General features: G+C 43.1%; 2 protein-coding genes across 3 annotated transcripts in view; one reads left to right on the top strand and one right to left on the bottom strand.

Moving 5' to 3' along the window:
- TRIM62 (tripartite motif containing 62) overlaps positions 1-23944 on the top strand; it is an 80495-nt gene that overhangs the window by 50849 nt on the left and 5702 nt on the right. The window lies entirely within an intron of this gene.
- The window catches only part of AZIN2 (antizyme inhibitor 2), a 33178-nt gene continuing 19853 nt past the window's right edge, over positions 10620-23944 (bottom strand). For both annotated transcript variants that reach the window (XM_077150417.1, XM_077150415.1), the window contains 2 exons: positions 14157-14371; positions 10620-10976 (listed from right to left, as the gene is read on the bottom strand). In XM_077150417.1, the coding sequence (XP_077006532.1) occupies positions 10838-10976; positions 14157-14371 (354 nt within the window). In that variant the 3' untranslated portion in view covers positions 10620-10837. The remainder of the gene's footprint in view (positions 10977-14156; positions 14372-23944) is intronic.

Below are 23944 nucleotides of genomic sequence, written 5' to 3' on the forward strand. Positions count from 1 at the left end.
AAAACACTTAATGTGTGCAGCTATTTTCTTATGTTGAAAAGACTAAAAGATTAAAACATAGCAAATAGTCAAAATTACACATTTTTGTCCACACTGAAATATTATGTTTGTAAAATGCCTTATTTATTAATAAGCCAATGTGTTGTGATACTGATATCTGTAAAAAACTTTAAACCAACCATGCTTCTGACATGATTAAATTATGGAATTAAATAAGGGGTTTACATTCCCATAGAATGTTAATGTTTTAAACCTATTCTATGCCATTTTTAAAAATAAGAATATTTTTAGTATCTCTGAATTTTTTGCCAGAAACATCATGGCATTTATGAATGTGTTATGCCTAAATAAAATTATAAAAGGTGAATACATATTTGTATGAATGCTTAGCTAGAAATGCCCATGAAGTTGGCTAATTTACATTCACTTTTAATTGTAAATAGATTTCTAATATTTTCAGTTCTGTATCATTTAAGCTTCCTTCATTTGAGTAAATTCACTAAATATTTCTTTTTGCTTTAAAAAAAATTGGACCAGGAAATCCAGTCCATTCTTTTAGTTTGTTAAAGCTACCAAGAAGCAATAATGCAGAAATGGGAAGTTGCAAGTTTAGAATTCTAAGGCTATAAAAATATTCAAACTAAGGCATCCAGAAAAAGATACCTTGATTCAAGAAAGGCTGATGAGTCTGGAACACCTCTGTCAGCTGAGAAGGAACAGGGTGATGGCTGCTAGCTTTCTCTCCCCGCTTTTTTAAACAGCTTCCCCAGGGGTATTATCTTTCTGCATCTCCAAATGTCTCCGACTGTGTGGACTCTGTTGGCTCTGAAGCTTTTGCCAAAATGGTTTCCTCTTAAAGGGCTCCAGGAAGCAACACACTTTAAATGAGTGGAGACACATCTCCATGGAAACAACTTAATAAAAAAGATCCCACCCAACAGTACTGAGTGAGGATTAAAGAACATGACTTTTCTGGGGTACACAAGTTTCAAACCAGCACATCCATACTCAAGGGACAAGAATTATACTAGACTGTGAATACAGGGGGCAGGGATCACTGTAGGTTATCTTAGAGACTGTCTGTCACACTCTTCACTGCCTCCTAGTGAGCCATCTAAAATGCAAAACTGGCCTTTCTTTCCTGCTCAAAAATTTCTCAGGACATTCTGATAACCCTCCATGATATGGCCCCAATCTCCATTTTATTCTCATTTTCCAGCCTGTACTCCAGTCCCCAAGATAAAGATTCAGAATTATCATACCACTATTCCTTGCACATGCCTTTCTCCTGATCTAGAAACCTCCCCAGACTTTTTCACCTGGTCAGTCCTACTTATCTATTAAGGCCTACTGCCTCTGCAAAGCCTGTCCTAATTTCCAAAGCAGGAAAGTAGCATCTCTAATCAGTCCTCCCTTAACCCCCTGTGCTTCCCACTGACACAGCACTTACCACACCAAATCACAATTATTCCCATTTGGTTGTCTCACAGGATCTCAAATTTAATATGCTCAGATGTTCATTTCTGCAGATTTTTATATTTAACAGATGAGGTACCCTGGAACCACCCATACTGAACTCTCCCAGAAGCGTTGCCCCTAGTTTAGGAAACTTCACCATTTTCACCAGGGTTACTAAAATGCCCAAAGAACAGCCATTTGGTAATGAGAGCCTACTAAATAAGTGTGGTAGTTATATTCAGTTGTCACCTTAGCCAGGTGAAGGCACCTAGTTTTGTTGCTGTGGACATGAGCCAATGGTCTGTGGACCCCATCTGTTGCTAACTACATCTGCAGCTGGCTGGGAGGCGTGCCTGCTGCAATAAATGATGTTTGACTTAATTGGCTGGTGCTTAAATGAGAGAGTGCAAGGTAGCACAGCCCAAGCAGCTCTGCTTACCTCATCCCAGCACTCACAGCTCAGCCCAGGCCTTTGGAGATGCAGAAAGGAATCACCCCGGGGAAAGCTGTTGGAACACCCCGGGGAAAGTTGTTGGAACCCAGAAGCCTGGAGAGAAGTCCAGCAGAGATTACCCTGAGCCTTCCCACGTAAGAAAGAACCTCAGATGAAAGCTGCTTTTCCTCTGAAGAGCTAACAAAATAAATCCCCTTTTATTAAAAGCCAATCCGTCTCTGGTGCATTGCATTCCGGCAGCTAGCAAAGTAGAACAATAAGTATGTTGCTATGAAGTCCATTATGATCATCACAGGCTTCTTCTAAGTACTTGTGAGTTTCCTCCAGAGGAAGCAAAGACCCTTCCCAATCTGTCTCCATTAGTTACTTTCTGTTCTTGGCAAGTTACTTCATATTCTAACCTGTTTCCTAATTTGCAGGTGGAAATACTTCTTGAATGGTTACTATGGTTACCATGCTCTAAATGCTTTAAATATATGCACTTATTTAATCCTTAGAACAACAGTGTGAGGTAGATACTATTATTAGTTTTAAGATGGAGAAACTGTTGCAAAGGCAAACTTGCCCCAGAATACAAGGCTAATAAATAGCAAAAACCCAGTAGGTACTCTTTATTACTATAAAACAGAAAGCACCTTGGCCTGGAGTCAAGAATTCGTTCACAGCCCCATATTTTCTGCATGAACTCAGCAGATGTCTTCTCTAGATTATGAAATGTGTGAAGAAGACACTGGAGACGAATGCCCTTAGATGCCTACAGCCCTACAGTTCTTTTATTCTAGTATCCTACATTTTATGTGGAAGCGGAAATAGCCAATGGGCAAGAGCCCACTTCCGGTTTTACTTCTGGCCTTTCTACCCCGTAGGGAGTAGGTCGCTCCCTTCCCACCACCTCTGTCCCGAGCTAACCCCTTTCCCGTGGGAGCCCCGCCCTCGGCGAAAGCTCGGTTTTCGATTGGTGGAGGCTGGAAGAGCGAGATGCCTCTCTCCGTCCTTCCAACTCTGGGTTCTGCCGTCTCTTCTCACTGTTGCCTTGGTAAAAATCGTTCCTTCCTCCGAGCTGGCAGAGGGCGCGCGAGCACACAGCGTTAAGACGAAGAGCCTCTCGGATACGGAAGTGACGTCTCACCACCGGAAACTCACGGCCGGCCGATGTGGTTGGGAGAGGTAATGAGGAGTTCGAGGAGTAGGAAGCTGAGTATTCGTTCTGGCGAGTGCGTAATTTGTTCCTTTCCACTCCGACGGTCGGATTCGCAGAGGACGAAACTAGGCTGCCGAGGGAAGGGTGCTGCTCATATTTGCTGGTCGAGAGGCTCTCCGGAGACTAGCGCACTTCCCAAACGTTTACTCAGAGTGGAGGGAAGACCCGGATGAAGGGGCGATGAGTTCCGCTTTTGGAGTCCCTGCAGCAAGTCCCTCAGGAACATCGATATTTCACAGATGAGGAAAACGAAACTCAGAGAGGGACAGAGTCATCCACTGTACAGGGAACTTGCCAGGGTAGGGACCTCAGAATTAACAAATAAAATGTAAGATGCCAGTTAAAGTTTGATTTCAAATAAACTACAAATAATATTGAAGTACAGGAATGCCCCCAATATTCATGGGACATACATATACTACATCGTGTATCTGAATTCATGTTTAACTGGGTGCCCTGTGTTTTGTCTGGCAACCCTAGCCCAAGGTCACCCAGCTGAGTAGCAGAGCCAAAAGTGCTATTAAGGCCTTCTGCCGTCCTGTCAAGGGCTTATGGGTGTGTTACACTTTATAAGTGTAATCCTGAGGTAGTCTGCAGGGCCCCCAACCTGTTCCAGGTACTAGCTCTGGAACCAGCATATCCCATGCAGAATGCAGGGTGCGTGCAGCTTACATTCAAGAGCTGAGGAGAAGAGTCCAAATGCTCCCAACCCCCATCCTCCAGGATGAGTTCATTCTAAGACATTAAAGAACCTACTCTGTGCGAAGCACTGTGCTAAGCTCTGGATCACATTAGCAAGTAGAAGAAATAGTCCCTGTCCTTGTGGAATTAACAGATTTAAGTAGAGAGAAAAATTGCAATACATTGTGATCAGTAATTCTTTAATAGCAGTACTTACAGGATCCTGTCAAGCCCAGAGAAGCAACATGTAACTGAGGCATGGAGAGTCAGAAAAAGGGAGAGAGACCCAAACTGAGGCCTGAAAGATGCGTTCATTAGTTCAAGTTATTGAATACACCTATGTTCAATATATAAAGGCAGAGTTCTAGGCACTGGGGACATGCCAGTGAACAAGATAAATAAGAGCCCTCAAGAACTTAATAGTAAGTAAAATGTATAGTATGTCAGTGGTCATCTATGGAAAAGATGAGTCATAAAGGGAATTATGGGGTTCTGGGTTGGAAGTGGGGGTGATACCATTTTAAAGAGGGTGGTCAGGAAGGCCTCACTTAAGAGGTGACATTTGAACAAAGAGCTAAAAGGGATGAGGGAAAGACTCAAGGGGATATTTGGGATTATAAAGAAGTGTGCCTGGCATGTTATAGAAATAGTAATGAAACTAGAGCAGTGTGACTGAGGAAGGAGACTAGTAAAAGACAGGGTCAAAGAACTAAGACAGGGAGTTGGCAGCTTGTACGGGTTGTAGAGGCCTCTGTAAGGACATTAGCTTTACTCAGTGATCTGGGAAGCCATTAGGGATTCTGAGCAGAGAGTGACATGAACTGACTCATTTTTTAAAAGGATCGTGCTGGCTGCTATGTTGAAAATACTGTTGGCAAATTAGCTAGATGAAGACAAAATAACCCCAGTAAAGAAGATAATATGTTTCAAAGCCTAGAAGTCTTTGGAGGAACTGAAAGAAGTGATGATGGGTAAAATGGATGGATTGATGGATGGATGGAGAATATAACAAGAGGGGATGAGGGTGAGAGGTAGAACAGACACCAGATCCTGTGACAACGTATAATTGTGTTTAGGGCTTAGACTTGATCTCTAAGGCACTGGGATACTACTAAAGGATTTGAAGCTGAGTAACAACTTGGTCATATTTGCATTTTAGAAAGCCAGTTCTAACCATTATGTGATAATGGAAGCAAGGAAACCAGTCATGGCATTTCCAGACTGGAGATAATGGTGGCATGGTTTAGCAGGAAGAGAGACAGGAAAATTTTGAGCACTAATATCAGAGGCAAAATTGAAAGGACTTGGGGGTTGTAGTGGATTAGCAATGAGAAACAGCCAGGAAGACATCCACATTTCTTGCTTGAGCACCTGAGTGGTACCACTTACTGAGATGAGAAACACAGGAGAAGGAGCAGGTTTGTGGTGGGAGAAATTGGAGTTGTGATGAGCTCTGTTTTACATATGATGAGTGTGAAAGACAGAGTGGAGATGTTCACTTGGCTATAGTGGTCTGCAGAAAACTGATTTAGGGATCAACAGTATATGGTAGTAAATGAAGCTGCAGATGATGGCAGGAACTGGGACTGGAGGAGTAGAGAAGCAAACAGCATAGAATCACTACCAGATGACGTTGGCATACCGTAATAATGGCATTTATAGAGTGTTCATCGCATGCCAGGCATCATCATGCTAAGCATGTCACTTGCATTATCTCAATTAATCCTTATACCACCCTACAAATAGGTGCATTATTCAGAGGGGAAACAAGCCCAGGATAACACAGCTTAGAAACAGCAAAGGTGAGGTTTGAATCCCAGACACTCAAATGTTACGTTACCTCAGTCTTCTGGGACATCAAGTATTAGTGGGTCTTGGTGGATACCCACTACAGGGGCTCCAAGTTCTAGATGTGCCTCATGCTTCATTCACAACCTGAACCCAACCAAGCTTGGAGGTGAGGGAAAAGGAAGGGGGTTTGGAATAAGGAGGCAAACAATCCAGTACTTCCCATTCTTCAGTACTGTTCTCTGGGCCAGTCTCCTCCACCCAGCGTGGAAGTCACCGCTTCCTCTTCCAGGTGGTAGCTCTGGACGCTTTAGGTGCAGCAGACTTAGAAAATATCAGCACTTGGCATTTTCTTAGGAAGAAGGAAACTCCTAGATAGCATCAGAAGGGGGGGCCCACCTGCTGTAGGGGATAGAGGGTGGGCAGTGGAAGAGAACAGGAGGTCCCTCAAAGTATAGTATCCAAGCATGGAACTGATTTGTATTTCCAGTGTCCAACACAGGCTGGGGCCCAGAGGAGACCTCAGATCATTCATCCATATATATCTGTGCCCTGACTTTGTGACTGGTAGTGTTTGAGATACTGCAAGATAGGTGAGGTCATTGCCCTCCCCAGCTTCTAGTCTAGTGGAAAAGAGAACAAATACCAAATATCATTTCAAATGTGTTAAATCTTGCTAAGGAAATAAGTAGGGTAATATCATGATGATATGTTATCATGCTCATTTAACAATTATACCGGCTTGGGAAAAAAAATATGTTTTTAAAAAATCACCATTTTAAAAGAGTAGTGTATTCCCCCTAACTGTGCAGTCAGTAGGGGCATGAGTCAATTCCTGCATATCTCCCTGGATGTTGGTGAATGTGAGTCTATTGTTTAATTATAGACGGTTGTCTTTTTCATATGTGGCCCCTAAATGGAAGCAACTGGTACATCTAGTGCTCAAGAGAAAGAATGATCTGTCCCAGCAACGAAGGAACAACTGTCCTAATTAGGAGAAGTGACAGGCAATCCCTTCAAAGACATTTTTCAATAATAATTTTGATATGTTTCTTGCCTTATTAAATATTTTCTTTGGAACCTAATTCCTGCAAAATATGATTCTGCATAAGTATGGTGGTACATATTTAAGCTGACATCTTTAAGAAAAGAATGGAGCCCTAGAGAAGCTGGAAAAAGAGCAAGGGCTGGGTATTTATTCTCTTCTCCACTAGATTCCACTAGGCAGGAAAGAGCTCAGTAAACGTGAGGAACTGAAAAGAGAGCAGTGGGCTGGAACATGGTGAGAGAAGAATGGCATGAGATTGGAGAGGTGGGCAGGGGTTGATAACATAGGCTCTGACAATTTGGCTTTTATTGGCTCTGCAAAGGTAAGCCACTAAAGGGTTTTCCAGCAGAGGACTGATAAAATCAGATTCATGTTTCAAGAAGATCCCTCTGGCTGCCTACTGTGTGGAGAAAGAATTGTTGGGTAACGTGAGTGGAAGATGATAAATCATATAGGAGGCTATTTCTGATAATTTTCTTGGTTGAATTTACACAGGCTTAGCAGTTGACTTCAGAGGTGCCAGGATAAGGGTTTAAAATGGAGCAAAGAGATGAGGAATTACCATCTTCTTGCCTCCCCTACAGTCCCTTTTCAGCTCAAATGTGCTGGTTTAGGCAGGTATGTTTCCTAGAGGAGAGATGGCACTCACTCAGAGAGCCATCATCTGCCTCCTGAGCAGGGGTGCACAGAAATAACTTGTATCCCTCTGAACCCATCAGCTTCCCTGGCCAGGCCTGTCTTACCCAGACTGGGGCTGAAGGTCCCCTCTTTCTGCCCCTTTTGAACACACTTTCAGTTTCTTCCCAAAAGTCTTGTCATGTTTCTGCTCTGGAAGCATCCAGGGCTTCGTAGTATCTGCAGATTAAGTCCAGACTCCTTGCTCTGTTGTTCCAGGCCCTCTATGACCTCACTGTATGGTGAGCAACTTGAGGACTCCCAAGGACTCACCTCTGCATCACCAGCATCTCTTGCAGAGCATGGCCACAGTAGGTGCTTAATAAACGGTCAAGGTATTACCTTTCAGTGTCATTTATTGAGTACCTAATGATATGCTAGGCCTTGGCTGAGCATTTTTTGCCCATTTCTTTATTGAATCCTCACAGTAACCCTCAGAGGGAAATATAAATATTTAGAAGCCATGTTAACTAAATGAGTAAACATTCAGATAGGTGAAATGCTCTGTTTATTCATTTGTCCACTTGGCATAGACTTTTTGAGTACCTACTCTGTTCTGGAGGATGAGCAATGAAGAGCTAAATAAAGTTCCTGCTGTCAGGGAGTTCACATTCTAGAGGTGCTGATGGATGATACACAGACTAACATTATGGAACATGTCTGGTGGTGGTCAGTGTCATGAAGAAAAGGAAAACCAGTAAGGGAGGAGCGAGAGACTGAGGAGTGCTGTTTTCTAAAGCGGGTGTGGAGGTGGGGGGAGATAGTAAATTCCTCTCCTAAAGAAAACATTCAAGCAGAACCTGAATGAAGTGAGTGAACTCCACAGATGACCTGGGAAGATCATTGCAGAGAGGGGGCAGTAACTGGTGCTGGCATGCAGAGGTGACCTGTGTGGAGTATTTGAGGAGTGAGAATGCCAGGTGGCAGTCAAGACAGGTTGTTGACTGAGGACTTCAAATTTCATTCTTGGTGAAATGGGAATCACTAAGGATTAAATTTGATGATGTTTGAAGAGGATTACTCTGCCTTCTGAGTGGAGCGTGAACTATAGAGGGCAAGGGGGAAGCAGGAGACCAGTCCCTGGGTGGGAGAGGATGGTGACTTGGTCTGGGGCAGCTGTAAGCCTATTAACCATCCAAAGTGAGTGAGTGAATGAATGAATGTCTGGACTCAGCACACAAGAGGAGCTCCAGGAGGCTGAGGTGGATTATGAGGAAGTGGTGAGAGGAGGCTTGTCCCTTAGGTGAGGCTGCACAAGTTTCCAGCAAGGGGTTATGAGAGGCCGACAAGAAAGGCTGGCTTCTGGAGCAGCCGGAATAGCACGAGGTCACTGCCAACAGTGTGCGTAGGGAGATGCTCGCAGGGAGCCAGTGCCTGTGCAGTCAGGGCTCTAAGAGACCTCTCGTCAAATCCCCCTCTACAGGCCTGAAGCCCCTTTACACTCACCAGTATTCTCCCACATGTTCAATGCTTTTTTCCCTCTTTCTCTTGAGAAAAAGATGGAAACAACAAACAAAAGCAAATAACTGAAAGAAATGACTGTTATCTAGAACTGAAGTCACATCAAGTTCTGTGTATATCTTTCTCAAAAAGGTAAATGTCATATTCTTGCAACAAGTGGAACATGCCACTCTTGAAAAGTTTCAGTAGAACCCTGTTCGTGTCCAGGCTGGCTGCTGTCACTATAAAAGCCACAGAGGGCCTTCCCCAGAGAGCCTGCCTCAGATGAGATAATGAGTTACACCTGAGTCTCACAGAAGCAGCCAATCATGTCTCCCCCAGGGCTCCTGCCACCTTGGAAGCAGATGCTGATTCCAGCAGAAAAACCTATTTGCAACCCCCAACTCTCCCACAAAACAAAAGAAGTGTGAGTGGGACCTGGTCCGCTGGGACATCTGAGATGGAACAAGTCTCAGATAGAGCCACATAGATGGGTGGTGGAGGCCAGAGTGGTAATATCTGTAAAACATGGCTTTGGATGAATAACAAAGGGCATGAATAATCCTTTTTGATTGCTCTCTGGGTCTCTTAAACGTCCAAAAAATTAGGCCCAGCTTGGAAAGGGAGCCACTGCTGCTTTTGGCAAGAACATAGTTCACTCATAAGATGTGTGTTCTCAAAGATGGCCTCAAAGCCACGTTCAGGACCTAAAACTGAGGTACTGAAGTTGGAAGGCAAGGCTTACCTGGAGAGAAAGTCAAATGAAGATATAAAAATAATTGCAATGAAATTCCAGAGTGGGGAAATCCATCAAGACAAAGTAGATTCGTGGCTACCTTGGGCTGGGAGTAACTGCTAATAGGTTAAAGGTTTCTTTATGAGGTGATGAACATATTTTAAAATTAAATAGAGGTGACAATTGCATAACTTTGTGAATATATTAAAAACCACTGAATTGTACACTTTAGTAGGGTGAGTCATATGGCATGTAAATTATATCTCAAAAAGAGGGAAAAGAAAAACAATTGAACGAGAAAACACTTTAGGGCCCTGCAGCAGCTGGGGAAACTAAAATCTGAACTACCCCTTTGCTGGTTAGCAACTGACTCCGAGGTGGGTAGCTTAGGACTTCATCAGCCAGAAGGAATGTTTGTCCTGAGGAAGGACTGTCAGTCTGAAGAGGCAGCGGGGCTGTTGGCACTGGACAAGGCAGCACTCTGTGATCTAACAGTTACTGCCTGATAAAGCAGACTCAGCCACCATGAGGTGTATTTCTCACTGCCTTGCCACCTGCCAAGAGGGTTAGGGGTGCAGGTCTCCTCAAAACCTCCCAGATGCCCGTCTCTTTGTTCTTTTTTTATCTTTGGTTCAAATTTCCACACTTATGTCAAAATGCTTACTGGCTCTTTCCTGGACCAGGCCTTGGGCTAGGAGTTGGGTTCACCCAGAGGTCACAGCACCAGGGCTGAAGGGAGGCCACTCTGACCCCACACCTCAATCCCTAATAACTCATGCTTCCTCATGATACCAGACAGGATGCCCTGTGAGGAGGAGAGAGCTGAGGCAGAGAAGGTTCCCTGGGACTCCCATGGGTGCCTGTGGGACACACCCACATTGCAGCTCAGGCTTGGGAGAGAGGTCAAGCCTAGAGCTGCAGGCATGCAGTAATCAGGACAAGGTGGAAGGGGAGGTTCACAGGAGACCTGACTCCAGCTGCATTGTAATTGAATTGCTTGATTGCACTGGAGTATTAAAAAACCTAAATATTTATTTGCTTATATTTACAATGGTGGGAAGAAGACGGAGGGAGACCCCAAGAACACCCCACACCTGGCTGACCAGGCCCCTTGCGCTGCAGAGGAGGCAGACACGGCTGGAAGGGACAGGATTTATGTTGCATACTTGAACTACAGCAAGTGTTTAAGACTGGTCCTATTTACAGGGCAGAAACACTAGAGGCAGAGCACAGGGGCGACAGTGTGAGCACCAGAGTCCTGGGGAGAGGGTGCCCCCTGCTCGCCGCCTTCCCCACCTCTACCAGAAGCATCTCTGTGGCCCCACTGGGATTCTCCGTGGGGGACAACGGGGCTGCTCACATGATGCTTGCTGGGGTGAAGACAGGGCCCATGCACAAGGTGTCTGTGATCTCCCAGCCGCAGGACAGAGGCTTGCACACATCCTCGGCGTCCTCATCCTGTTCCGCAGGCAGCACCTGCCCTTGCAATGCTTCCCTGGAAGCAAGACAGGCAGTGGAAGCAGCCCCTGCACCCGCAGAACTCATCCCCCTGGAGCCCTGGAGCCCAGCTGAGGTCAGGGCAGGGTCTATTGGCCCCCTCCTTCCCCACTGCTCTCTTCTCCTGATAATGCACCCTGTTCCCAAAGGGAAAGGAACCCACCTTTATTGAGTGCCTACCAGCATTGTGCCAGGCACTTTATTTACATTACCTAATCTTATCCTCCCCAACACCCTAAGAGGAAATTGAGACTCAGAGAGAAGTGACCTTCCAGGGCCACAAAACTAGAAGGTGGCAAAATGTAATTGAACCCAGCCTCTCAGTACAAAGCCCATGCTTCTATCCATAGGTTTAAGACATGAAGAGAAAAAAAAAAAACCATCTCCTGCCCCACCACATCCAAATCCCACAAACTTTCTCCTCCTATGTCCCCAGATGGATAAACAGTTCCACCTCCATCATCTGATTAGCTCCTCCAGCCACAGATGGGGAAGAGCTTGTTCCCACACCCTGCCTGCTGAGCCCAGCTCCTCAGCATTTTTCTCATGTACCCGCTTCTCTCCTTTCCCACTGCCAACACCGTCTCTGGCTGGATCGCATGGTCTTCCCCCTCCAGACAATTCTCAGCACTGTGCCAAGGTCATCTTTCCAAAAGGAAAATTCCCACTCTGGAACCTCTGCCAGCTGCTTCCCGTCTCTCTCGGGCCCTGCGGGATCTGTCCCCCCACCCCTGCTTCTCCTGCTTCAGCTAGAGCCCCACTAGCCCACCTCCCTCCCTGGAGCAGTCCCTGATGGCCAGCTTTCACATTCTCACACACATCCCATCCTGCGCCTTTTTATATGCTCATCCTTCATCGATGCTTACGTGGCTCATTCCTTCTCCACATTCCAGGTCTCAGCTTCAAGGATGTAATCTCAGAGGCCTTCCCCCAGTCCCACAGCATGATGCGCTTCTCCTTCATAACAATAAGGATTCAATACCTGGTCCTCTGATAGTCCTCAACTTCAGCAGGCAGGGAATACATCTAAGCTGTGTACTACCTGGTATCCCTGCAGGCTGACTCACAGTGGGCACTCAGTGGGAAGGGATGGACAGGGGCAGGATAGGGTAGGGGTGTTAACATGTAGTGGGGATAAAGCCCTGGATTCAGAGTCAAGAGGCTGGATGGGTGTCCTGCTTGCCATTTGCCTCTGCCAGGATCTTCTTCTCACAAGACCCTCCCTCTTCTATGCTGATCTCCGCCTCCTTCCTCTCACATGCCCAGACATAGTCCAGCCCCTCTGCCTTTAGGAAGTCCTCCATCTTTGTCGATGCATATGATTCAATAGCAAATCAGAAGTTCCCATCTTAATACAGAACCCAGTCAGGCTGTTTCCTTCCAGGTGGAGGTTTTCCCTACCAAGCACCCTTGTGTCTGAGCCTCTGTCTCCTTATTTTAAAAAATGGCTGGTCCAGTTTCTTAAAACTCCTCATTGGCTCCCTTCTGCCTTCAAGATCAAGTCCAATCTGAACCTCCAAGGTCCTTCTTTATCCAGTCTTCCCCCACATGCCACTCCAGCCAGATGGAACTACTTGCGATTCCTTTCATGAACTGAGTTATTTCATGCCTCTGCTCATCTTGGCCAGGTTTCCCCCTCTCTGTGGCTGGCCTGCCCCTCTGGGCCTGGCTAAGTACCCCCCCCACACACACAGCCATCAGGAGCCACTTAGGAGGTGCTTCCTAAGACCTGCCCAGGCCACCCTGCCTTGGCTTACTTTCCCTCCCCAGTGACCTGCCCATTCTCTGAGCCAGTGTCTGTGTGTCCAGGCCCACAGCCTCAGCTCTCCATGGTGTCTTAGATGCTCTCATATTCCCAGGACCCAGCACAGAACCAGGCTCTAAAGCAGCGTGTTTTACGAGGCCCTTTTGGTATGGGGAATTTTTTGGCGTGGCCATTTTAATACATCACAGTTTTTTTTCCCTAGTAATGAGTACAACTGACTCCCTGAAACCTCACCCATCTGGAGTTCCTGATGACATAGCCAAGGATGGGATACAGAAGCCTGGGTGGTGATTTTTTTTTTAAGTTTGTGTTTTAGACCTTATCAAAATATCTCTGATGTCAAAATTGCTGCATGTCTACACTGTGCCCCTGCAAGGTGCAGAAACAAAGTCTGTTGAATGGATACATGAAATGCAACTTTGATCCTCCTGTGCTCTGTCAGGTCTGGTGTTTTGTGGCATTGCCCCTAGGGAGCCTTGAGCACCCCACTTGCCCCTCAGGACACAGGTCGTACTCACTCCTGTATGCCCATCAAGAATAGCCCTTCCCGATTGCCCCTGGCATTGGATGGGGTCCCTGCCCTCCACAGCCCTCCTCTGGGGAAGGGACTCTGCCCTCCGCAACCTTCTCACCAGCCCCCAAAGGGAGGGCCTTCTAGAGTCAGAAGAGTCAGACAAATCCCATTTCACCACCAACCAGCTATGTGATCTTGGCAAGTGGCCCCTTCTGTCTGTGATCACGCTGACCCCCACAGAGTTTTGTAGGGGTAAAGGGAAATAATCATAAAACGTCTAACATGAGACCTGACGTAAGGGTTTGAACAAATGTGACTTTCCTTCCGTTTTGCATACCTCTTCCCTCACTAGATCCCATGCTAGCCTGGGGAGGCACACTGGCCAGTGTCTGTTATGCTTGTTTTGTAATGAGATTAGACCAAGGCTCAGGAAGGAAGGAAGTCTCCCACGTCACAGAGCAGCTGCCCAGCCAGTCAAGTTTGCCTGCAGCCGCCCTCGTGCCTCTAATACACACAGCAGAGTGGCCTTTCTACACACACATCGGACTGCGCCACTTCCCTCTGTTCTCAAAGCCCCTCATTCGGCCTCAAGACCTTCCAAAACCTAGCCCTGCCTCTCCAGTCACAGCCCACTTCTTTTAGTTCCTTGAAGGCACCAGGCTTGCTCTCTCTTGCTTCTGCTTGTAGTCCCCTTTCCTCTCCCCGCCCCCCTGCCGGCTGACTTCCATTGTTCCTCCCGCATCCGCTGGGGGCAGGTCTGGGCCCAAAGGACAGCTTGCAGTTCCCGCAGCCGCCTCCACCCAGCACAGCACTAGCACTCTGTGTCTCACAGACTATGAACTGCCCCCTTCGTCCCCTCTGTCCCCTCTGTCCCCCACTTCCCAGCAGGGCCCCCTTACCAGGCCACCCGGGACATGGCATAGGTGACATGGCAGGCCCGGGTCCCCCGGAGGAGGGAACCCGTGCCCACGGTGTAGGCACCCATGTTCTCAAAGACCAGCCAGTCGCCTACATGTAGTTGTGGCAGCCACAGGCCCTCAGCCACGCAGTCCCAGCCATCAACCGTCGGGCCCCACAGGCTGCTGCTGTACAGGGGCTGCTCCATGGATGGTTTCTGTAGGAGAAAGGGATAGCTGCCGTCAACTTTCCTGGGCAGGCCACAGCCTTAACATCCCCTCCCTCTAAAGCCTCCGGTGGCTGCTACAGCCAATAGGATAAAGACTAGACCGAGCTTCCTAGACTGGCATTTAAAGCCCTCCCCACCTCTGTGCATTCATTACTTCTTAAACTCTGAAGCCACACTGCCTGGTCTTAGGCCAGGCTCCACTACTTGCTAGCTGTGTGCCCTTGGGCAAGATGCTTAATCTCTCTGTGCCTCAACTTGCTCATTTGTAAAATGGGAATAATAATAGTAACCATAGGTTACTGAAAGGATAAATGAGTTGGTATATATGGAACATTTATAATTGTCTGGTGCATGGCAAAGGCCCAATAAGTTAACACTGTTGCTATTATTGTTATTATCATCTCTGTGCTTCAGTCTTCACTGGCAGATCTGCCACTTTTCAGATCCGCATCCTGAAATCTGGCTTGTCTTTTGGGCCCAGCCCAGAAGCTGCCTCTTCTCCGAAAGCCTTCCAGATCCCCTCCTTCAGTGCCAGGCCCAGGAGCAGGAGCCAGCACACAGGACAGTTAGCCCCAGCCTCTCTCAGGGCTCTCAGTCTGGTGGGAAGACAGGCCCTCTGACAGATAATCTCAGTGCAGTCTGGCAGAGGTCACAGGGGATCCCACAGATAGACATGATCACTCCCATTTCAGGGAAACTGAGGCTCTGAACGTTTAAGTGATTTGTCCAAAGACACAAATACCAGTCACATAAAAATTAGAAATTTTTTCTTAAATGACTTCCAAATCCAGAAAAGAAATCTGTAACCCAGACCATTTATGAACAAACAAGATATCAGTGCAATTTGTCATAGTGGAGGGATCCTGCCAGGGCAAGTCCCAGAGAAAGAGTCCCCATTCCGAAAGATGTTCACGAGTGAATCCTCACTGTGTCCCTGCAAGGCCCCTCGCTCAACCTTCTGCTGTACTGGCTGTGTTCCAGTTACTCCAGCTGCTCTGGGCACCCCAAATAAGCCCTGCTTCCCTTCCCCTGCCCCCCGCCTTCCCACATGCTGTTGTTCCCTCAGCCCCAAACCTGCCAACTCCTGTTTATGCTTTAGGTCTGGCTCAAATGGCCTCAGGAGAACCTTTCCAAAAGCTACATTCTCCCAAAGCTCTGCCTTCATGCTTTTACCGTAATTCACAAATATTTGTGAAATGCATCTGCACAGGCTGTCTTCCCTGTCAGGTCGTACATTCCACGAGTGCAGGGAGCACCCTCATCTCCATGCTTAGGATTCTGGCATATAGTAGGGGCTTTTTTAACATATATATTTAAAATCAATGAATGGATGGGAAATAGGTAATGAAAAAGAGAGAATAAAAGAAAATGGATAGAAGCCATCCAAACAACCTAAAATGCAGCAGGGGAGAAGACCAATACAAAAAGAAATGCTTTCAGTCAAAAGGAAGAATGGTAAAATTGAGAAAGAAAAAGCACAAAGTGCATAAGCAGAAATAATATTTATATATTTGAGGAAAAGTTAATTGATAAACCATTATTCTCACTAATAAAAAAAAAAGAAAACCATACCCATTATTAAAACCAAGAATGAGAATTACCCTACATTCATGCAGTCATTCATTATACAGATGTTTATTGAGCACCACTATGGGCCAGGCCATGCACTGGGAGCTGGCACTGAACACACACACCCACACAAAAACAAAGTTCCTATGCTATTAAGTTCATATTCTAGGAAGGGGAGACAAACAAACTAATTAATCCTTGTTCATGTCACTTAACATTCTTGTTTACAAGCTTTTTGTTAATGAAAAGAATCTCAATTGCTCTGAATTATTTCTCTTAGCTCTAACCATTTAAAAACCTTAAGCTAACTTTTAAAGTTTGTGGAAGAGGAGTGCTGTATAAACGTACCCACAGGATTCTTGAGAAAACAGGTTTTAAATGTTCTTCCACAATAGAGAGAAAAAGTACCCTTTTCTTTATAATGAGAGTTCTCTCACTTCTGAGCAGTGGTAAATAAATCAATGAAAAAAAAGATTTGAAAACGTCACAGGAAATAACACAAGTTCCCCTTATACTGGTTAAAACCATTATTTTAAAAAGAATACAAAAAAGGAATCTGCAAAATAGATATTCCAAAATCACGTGGCACGAGGCCTGTAAGTCTCAGTCCAATGACTGAATGGAAATGAACAAGCAGCTGTGAAAACACAAGCTACCCAGTCTGCGAAAGAGAGTAGAGGAGCCTAGTCTACAAAGCCTGCCCGCCACTTCTTCACATCTGTCTGGGAGGAGGTGGCACAAGCTGTAATTCCCATTTTACAGATGAGGGAGCATGGAGAGGGTTAGGCAACTGCCCCGGTTCCGGAGGCAGTTAGGACCAGGACTCAAGAGTGATCCCAGACAAGGGGCCTTGCAGCCACATCTGGCTGCCTTCCTCCAAGAGGTCCAATATGAGAGTGGATCCATGGGCAGTCAAACATTTTAAAAGCCATTTGGCCCTGATTAGATCCCTAAATAATGCCCTTACATTTTTGGTCTTTTTTTTGCATGGGCAGGCACCGGGAATCGAACCCGGATCTCCTGCATGGCAGGCAAGAATTCTGCTGAGCCACCATTGCACCGCCCTAAATAATGCCCTAACTTTTAAAGATTAAATCAATAATTCTTATACTGCTTAAAGAGTAGAAAAATCATTTAAGAGGATGAGACAAGGCCACATGCAAAAAGGAGGAAAAAAAAAACAGAACAGAAACCTTTGGTCAAAATCTCGTGAACACAGAGGCAAAAACACTAAATGAAGCTTTAGCTAAGAAAATCCACCCTCATATTCAAAGAATCATCTTCAGTGATCAGTTGATTCATCTCTAAACTAGAAGGCAGGGAAGAGCAAAGTTGATCACTGGCTTCATCATAACATGAAAATGAAAAGATCCAAGATTCAAATTTAGCTTTCCAATACATCAAAATGGCACTCAAAAGCCTAAAGCATCTATTCTTGATTAAAACTACAGACAAAACCCCACAATGAAGAGAGACTATTTTAAATAAGGAAGAAAACCACTAGAATGACCACATTTCAGAACCAAAAGCAACCTTAGTAATTGAAGTTCAGCTCCCTCATTGTCCAGATGAAGAAACCAGAGAAACAAGGCTCGTAGAAGTTAAGGAACTTGCCTAAGGTTATTCAGCTGTTACATGGCAGAGCCAGGGGTGGGACTCATGTCTTCCGACTCCAAGTCTGGATGCTTTCTGTCATCATTCCTATTTTATATACCATGAGCTTTGCTGGCAATAGCTATTAGAGGGGGGAAAAAGGCATAATATAGAGAAAATGAAGAAATAAAATATTACATTGCAAATAAATATGTTTGCCCACCCGGAAAATCAAAAGGCAGGCGGTTATTAGAGGAAATCAGTATGTTTCAGTGTGTAAGCCAGTGTCACAGCTCAAAAACACAGGGGGAAAGTTTTCATTCACAATAGTAATGAAAGCATTAAGTTACTAAATTCTTGGATGTACTTGGGGCACAATAACACTTTTTCAAAGAAAATAATAAAATCTTAATGGGAGAAATAAAACACATGAGCTCTACGCTCTCCTACATGAAAAAACTTAGCAAAACAAAAAAGAGAATTCTTCTCCAATTTAATAAGTAGATTAAATAATACTAATTAAAATCCCAAAGAAATTTTCCAAACATTATAAACAGTGTGCTATAAGAAAAAACATGAGCTTATCAAAGCATATTAATAAAGCAATAGACACTCAAATTTTTTTTACGTATTTAATACATACAAAATAGCATTGATATCATATATCAGATATAAAGAATAATGTAATTAATATCTATATGCCTACCACCCAGCTAAAAAATACAAAAAATTACCAATATCTTTGAAATCCTTTTTGTTGCTTACCCCAGTGACACACCCCTTCCTAATCCCTGCAGAAATAATCACTATCCTGAATTTTGTGTTCATCACACTTTTGCTTTTCTTTGTCTTTCTCAAGTGTATCATCCCCAAACAATACATTGTTTAGTTCTGCACACTTTTGAAATTTATATAAATGGAACTATAGGGAGTATTAATCTCTGCAATTTGTTTTTTTGTTATTTTTGTAGCTTACATTCCCAAGATTTATCCAACTAATGCACTCAGCCATAATTCACAATATGCCTCAGTATTCATTGTATGGAATCCATTATAATTTATTTAGCCATTACCTTGCCAGCTAACATTAGAACTTTTTCCATTGATTTTTATTATTAAGATTACTGCTCTGAATATTCCGCTATGTCTCCTCAAACACACATACCAAGAGTTTCTTTACAATGTGGCCTAGAAACTGTGCTGGAACATAGGGTATTCAGTTTATTTGAATAATGCCAACTTGTTTTCCAAAGTAAGTATATCAATTTATACTGCCACTTAGCACTGAGATCCAACTACTCAATAGCCTCATCAATACCTGATATTGTCAGACTTTTCCATTTTTTTCTAATTTTGCAGGTATAAAATGGCCTCTGATTTTTGCTTTCATTTCCATTATTTCCTCATATGCATTATTATTTGCATTAATCCTCTATTACCAGTAAGGTTCAGCATTTTTTCATTTTCTATTTGCCTTTCCTCAGTGGTGAACTTCGCCCATATATCTAAGGGGTTGGTTGCTTTTTTCTCTATTTTCTCAAGATTCTTATTTGTCTCTATTTCTGAATTAAGGATTTTTCATATATTCTCTTGACTAATCCATGCTCAACTGTATATGTGGGTCAATATTTTCTCCCAGTTTGTAACAGCCCCTTTACTTTCACAGGTGGTATTTTCTGATGAACAGAAGTTCTTCACTTTAATGTAGACGATCTTTTCCTTTTTGGCTCACACTTTTTTCTTTCTTTCTTTATTTTTTTTTTTTTTTGCATGGGAAGGCACCAGAAATCGAACCCGGGTCTTGGGCATGGCAGGCGAGAACTCAGCCACTGAGCTACCGTGGCCTGCCCACATTTTTTGTACTTTAGATTTTTTCCCCCTGTTCCAAGGTCAAACACATATTCTCCTAACTTCGTTTCTGAAATTTGTATTCATGTGTGGTATGAGATAGGGATTTCTCACTATCTCACAATTCATTGCAATTTCATTTTTTTTGCAATATGGACAAACAATTGCCCTGGTACCATATACTGAACAATCCTCAATGATCTTTTTTTCAAGCCCTGTCAAAAAACAAGTTTCCATGTGTGTGAAACTATGTTTTATTGGTTTATTTGTTTTAGTTGGTGCCACAAGAAAACTGTTTCTACATTGGAAGTTATATCTATTTCTATTCTTTTAGTAATTACTCTATACAGTTATATTTTCATACATACTTTCCTTAAAGACTAAAATTTATCAATATATTTATCTTCCTCTCAAACAATTCAAGACCTTAGCACATCAACTTTGGTCACTCTACCTCCCACCTTACATTATTTTGTTATCAAGTGCTTATTCAGTCTTTTTTGTGTGACAGATGCTGCTAATTGCCTTCACTAGCAATTCCAACCTTCAATTTTTGCTGAGCACATGACTACCTGGAATAAATTCTAAATTTCCTAATTTTCCTTTCAAGCAAATGTGGCCACGAGACTAAAATCTCGTGGCCATTGGGATAGAAAGATAAGTGTTATATAGCCACTTACAGAAATTTTCTAAAAATTGTATGTTTGTTGTTTATGATAAATATATATATATAAAAGACAACTGGCACATGTCCTTCACATTTTCTTTCCTGCGATGGCTGGAGCTTCAATTAGTACTACCAGGATAAGGCCAATACCTAGCAGAGCAGACAACTGGTAGCTGTACAGTGCCAGATAACTATGAACCACTATATGAATTCTGAATTGCCTACATTCAGGCATTTACCTGAGAGTAAAATAAACCTCTCCAGCTTGTTCAAGTCACATAATATGGGATCTGTTACTCATAGCTGAACCTAATCATAACTGAAACTTGCTTTTTTAACCCCACAGGTATGTCAGTAGCATTGTTCTGTTAGTGTTGTTGACAGTCAATGATTCTTTAAAGTTCCTATGTATTTATCTATCTTAGCTTACCATCCTTTCTTGCAACTCAGACCATACAATTTGGAATCATTTTCCTTATGCCTGAAATATGTCCTTTAGAATTTCCTTCAGTGAAGATATCATTTAATATTTGTCTGAAATTACCTATGTTTCCCACTCACCCTTTTAAAACAGTTTTGCTGGGTATAAAATTCTAGGTTGACATAGTGAAGCTACTGTTCCACTGCCTTCTGGCTTCCACTGTATGGCAGAAAAATCAATTGTTAGTCTAATGTCATTCCTTTATGTGTATTCCTCTATCTCAATTCTCTCTCTAATTTTAAGATCTTCTCTTTGTTTTTGGCATTTAGCCTCACTAATATGTTGTCTAGGTATGGATTTATTTTTAAGTAATTTGTTGCATTTTTTGAATCTGAGAATAAGTGTTCTTTTCTCCCATTCTCCATTAGCTTTCTGCCAGTCATTAAGTTTTTGCCTTTCAGCTGCAAATCCATCCCTCCTTACCCTACTTTGTTACTGGAGCTGGACCCTATAGACATTTCTATTTTGCCAGCTGGCTCAGTGTTTGACAGAGTCAATACACAGTGCTGGAAAAAAAACTGAAATGACAGATCAGGAAGAAGAGATTTCCTGTCTTCTTTCAGCATGGGAAATAGCATTCACCTCAATGGCCCTCACAGTTTAGCCTTGGCTCACACCTTCCAGCAAGGTTCTCCTCTACTCAGTGGCAGCCTGCTCCTGTGATTCAGCTGTGGTGGACACCCTCTGACTAAGAAACTTCTTTGTCACTGGTAGTCTGCATTTCCTGTGACAGCCACAGCCTCTCCTGAAAGGTGAACCTCAGGCTTGGAGGGAGGAGCCTTCCTTTAAGTTTCTAAGTGTCTTTCTTGTTCAGTCTCTCTCTGCACCTCAGGTGATAGCTGCTTTTACCTCTTTTAGTAATTAACTGCTTTCAAAACTAGCGATTCTTTATTTTAAAATTTCCATGTTCAAATTACAGGTGTCGTTCTGTATCCTGATACAATCTCTTCCTGGAACTATGATTTAACATTATGTCTTCTCACTCTATCCACCACTTCTTTCACTTTTCCTATTTTCTCTTTGTGCTACATTTGTATAGTTTCTTCAGCTCTAACTTTCCATAATCTAATTTTTCCTTCAGCTATCATAATCTGCTGCTTGCCCTATCAATAACTTCAATTTTCATATTTTTCATTTTTAGAAGTCCTATTTAGTCCTTTTAAAACCTGATAACATATTTTTCTGTTCACTTATTCTTTGGTTATATTTTCAATATCATACTTCTTTAAATACCATAAACATTTTTTTCTTTTACTTTTAGCTTCTGACAATTCAAATACATGAAATAATTGTGATCTGATTCTGCTGTCTATTTCTTCTGTTGTTTCCCCTCATGGTGACTTGTAGTGTTTTGAAGTTTCAACTGTGAACTCATGTGCAAAACTTTATCTGGGGGAAACCTAGGTTGAAGTTTCCTTCCTCCAGAGAGAATTTGTGCTTGCTACCACCAGATAAAATAAAATTCTTGACTTGAGGTTCTTCACACCACGTAGTTAATATGAATTTGAGTCACAAACCCAAGAGAAGGTTGGCTTGTGGTTGGAAATTCTGTTTGTTTGTTTTTTTTGCCCTTCTTCAACCACTACACCAAGGTCAAAACAGAAAAGTTTTTTTTGCTGTCCCTCTCTGTAGGACAGGTATTTTTCCTACTTCATCCTTACACCAAGGATGTACTGTTTTAGGTTCCTGGCTTTAGGTGAGGGAGTCCTATTAGGTTCTCCATCTTGAAGTAGGCATCCGCACAGCTCTCAAAATTAAAGATCAATGCTACAAGGATTCAACATAGACCTCCAGATAGAACGCCAATTTCGAGGTTAGGTTATCTCTCTGAATTAATTAATTCATTTAACACATATCTGAATGTTCACTATATTATGTGCTTGAACCATATTAGTGAGTAAAACAAAGTTCCTAGTCCTCAGGGGCTTACAGTCTAGCAGGAGGAAGGCAAACAAAATTAAAAAGTAAATTATATAGTTTGCTAAAAGGTAATAAGTGCCACTGAATAAAGAAAAAAAAAACTGGAGGAATGGATTGGAGGATTAAATAGAGTACAAGATGTAGGAAAGGACCTGTTGAGAAGATGGAAAAAAAAGTGGTCCAGGCAGAGGTAAAAACAATGGAAAAATGCTAAGACAACAATGTGCCTGGGTGAGTTCAAGGGATAGCAAGGAGGCCAGTGTGGCCAGAGAGGTGAGCAAGGGGGAAGAAGAGTGGTGGAGGATGAGGTCAGAGCAGGATTAGGAACAGATCCTATAGGGCCTTAGGGGCCACTGTAAGAACTTTGGTTTTTAAATTCAGAGCATGAGAGGAACCAGTGCATGGTTTTAGGTAGAGGAGAGACATGATTTAGCTTACAGTTTAAAACTTACATCCCCTCTGGCCAGTAGGATAAGGATAGATTGGCTTTTACTCTAAGTGAAATGAAGGTTTCTGCTTTCACTTAATTGGGGTCTGAAGATTCCCTGCTTTCTTGAAAGCTTGGGGTGCATTTTTCTTGGTTTTCAGTGGGAATGCTACTCAGAGTACCTAATCTGCCACCTTGTTGAAAATAAAAGTCATTCTACCACTTTTGTAAACACAGCACAAAGCTGTTGTCAAAATAGTGTGAACAAATTTTTAAAATAATCAAAAGAACAGAAAAAAGACTTAGAAATACTTGGAGAAAAAATGAAACCAGTGTACAGTATGGCAAAACAGAAAACAAAAAGGGGTTAGAAATAATTAATAATTTTTAAGACAAGAACTAGCCACCTCCACACTTGGCAAGTGCTAGTGAAATTATTCTAAACAGATTCACATTTTTTTAATAAAACATAAATAGCTAGAATAAAATAGAATGACAGGTAAAGCCCAATCTTTCAAGATTGGCAAAAGGGGGAGGCCCCTCCACATGGAGTGAGGTGTCTGGAGCTTGTAGCTCTAAATTTTGCACTCCAAGATTCTTTCAAAACTCACACAGCAACTGCCACCTCTGGATCCCTCCTTGTATACATGAGGTGCTAATACACATTCGCTGAATTGTATCTTTGCACTCTAATTATATGTCATGTTAGACCACTCAATGAACAGCTGAAATTTTAGATACATAGAAAGCCCAACTAATATGACAGTATTTAAAGAAAGCCATCTGTTCACAATATATTAAGTTTAACAAAAAGTTAAAAATAATAACTGCATTGTGACACTTTAAATAAAAAGAATGAATCAAAGAAAATTTTAATAATAGTCATCTCTGAGTCCTGTGTTTGTCTAACTTATTTTATCTTATGTTTTGTGCTAAATTTTCTCCAGTCAACTGTCTATTTCTGTAATAGGAAAAAGGGCTATATAAAACAAAGATACTGTATGATCTGCAGAGCATAAAAGATTGATAAGGGTCAGTGTGCCTTATCCAGCACAC

Source organism: Tamandua tetradactyla, chromosome 2 (assembly GCF_023851605.1).
Source record: "Tamandua tetradactyla isolate mTamTet1 chromosome 2, mTamTet1.pri, whole genome shotgun sequence".
Lineage (NCBI taxonomy): Eukaryota > Metazoa > Chordata > Mammalia > Pilosa > Myrmecophagidae > Tamandua > Tamandua tetradactyla.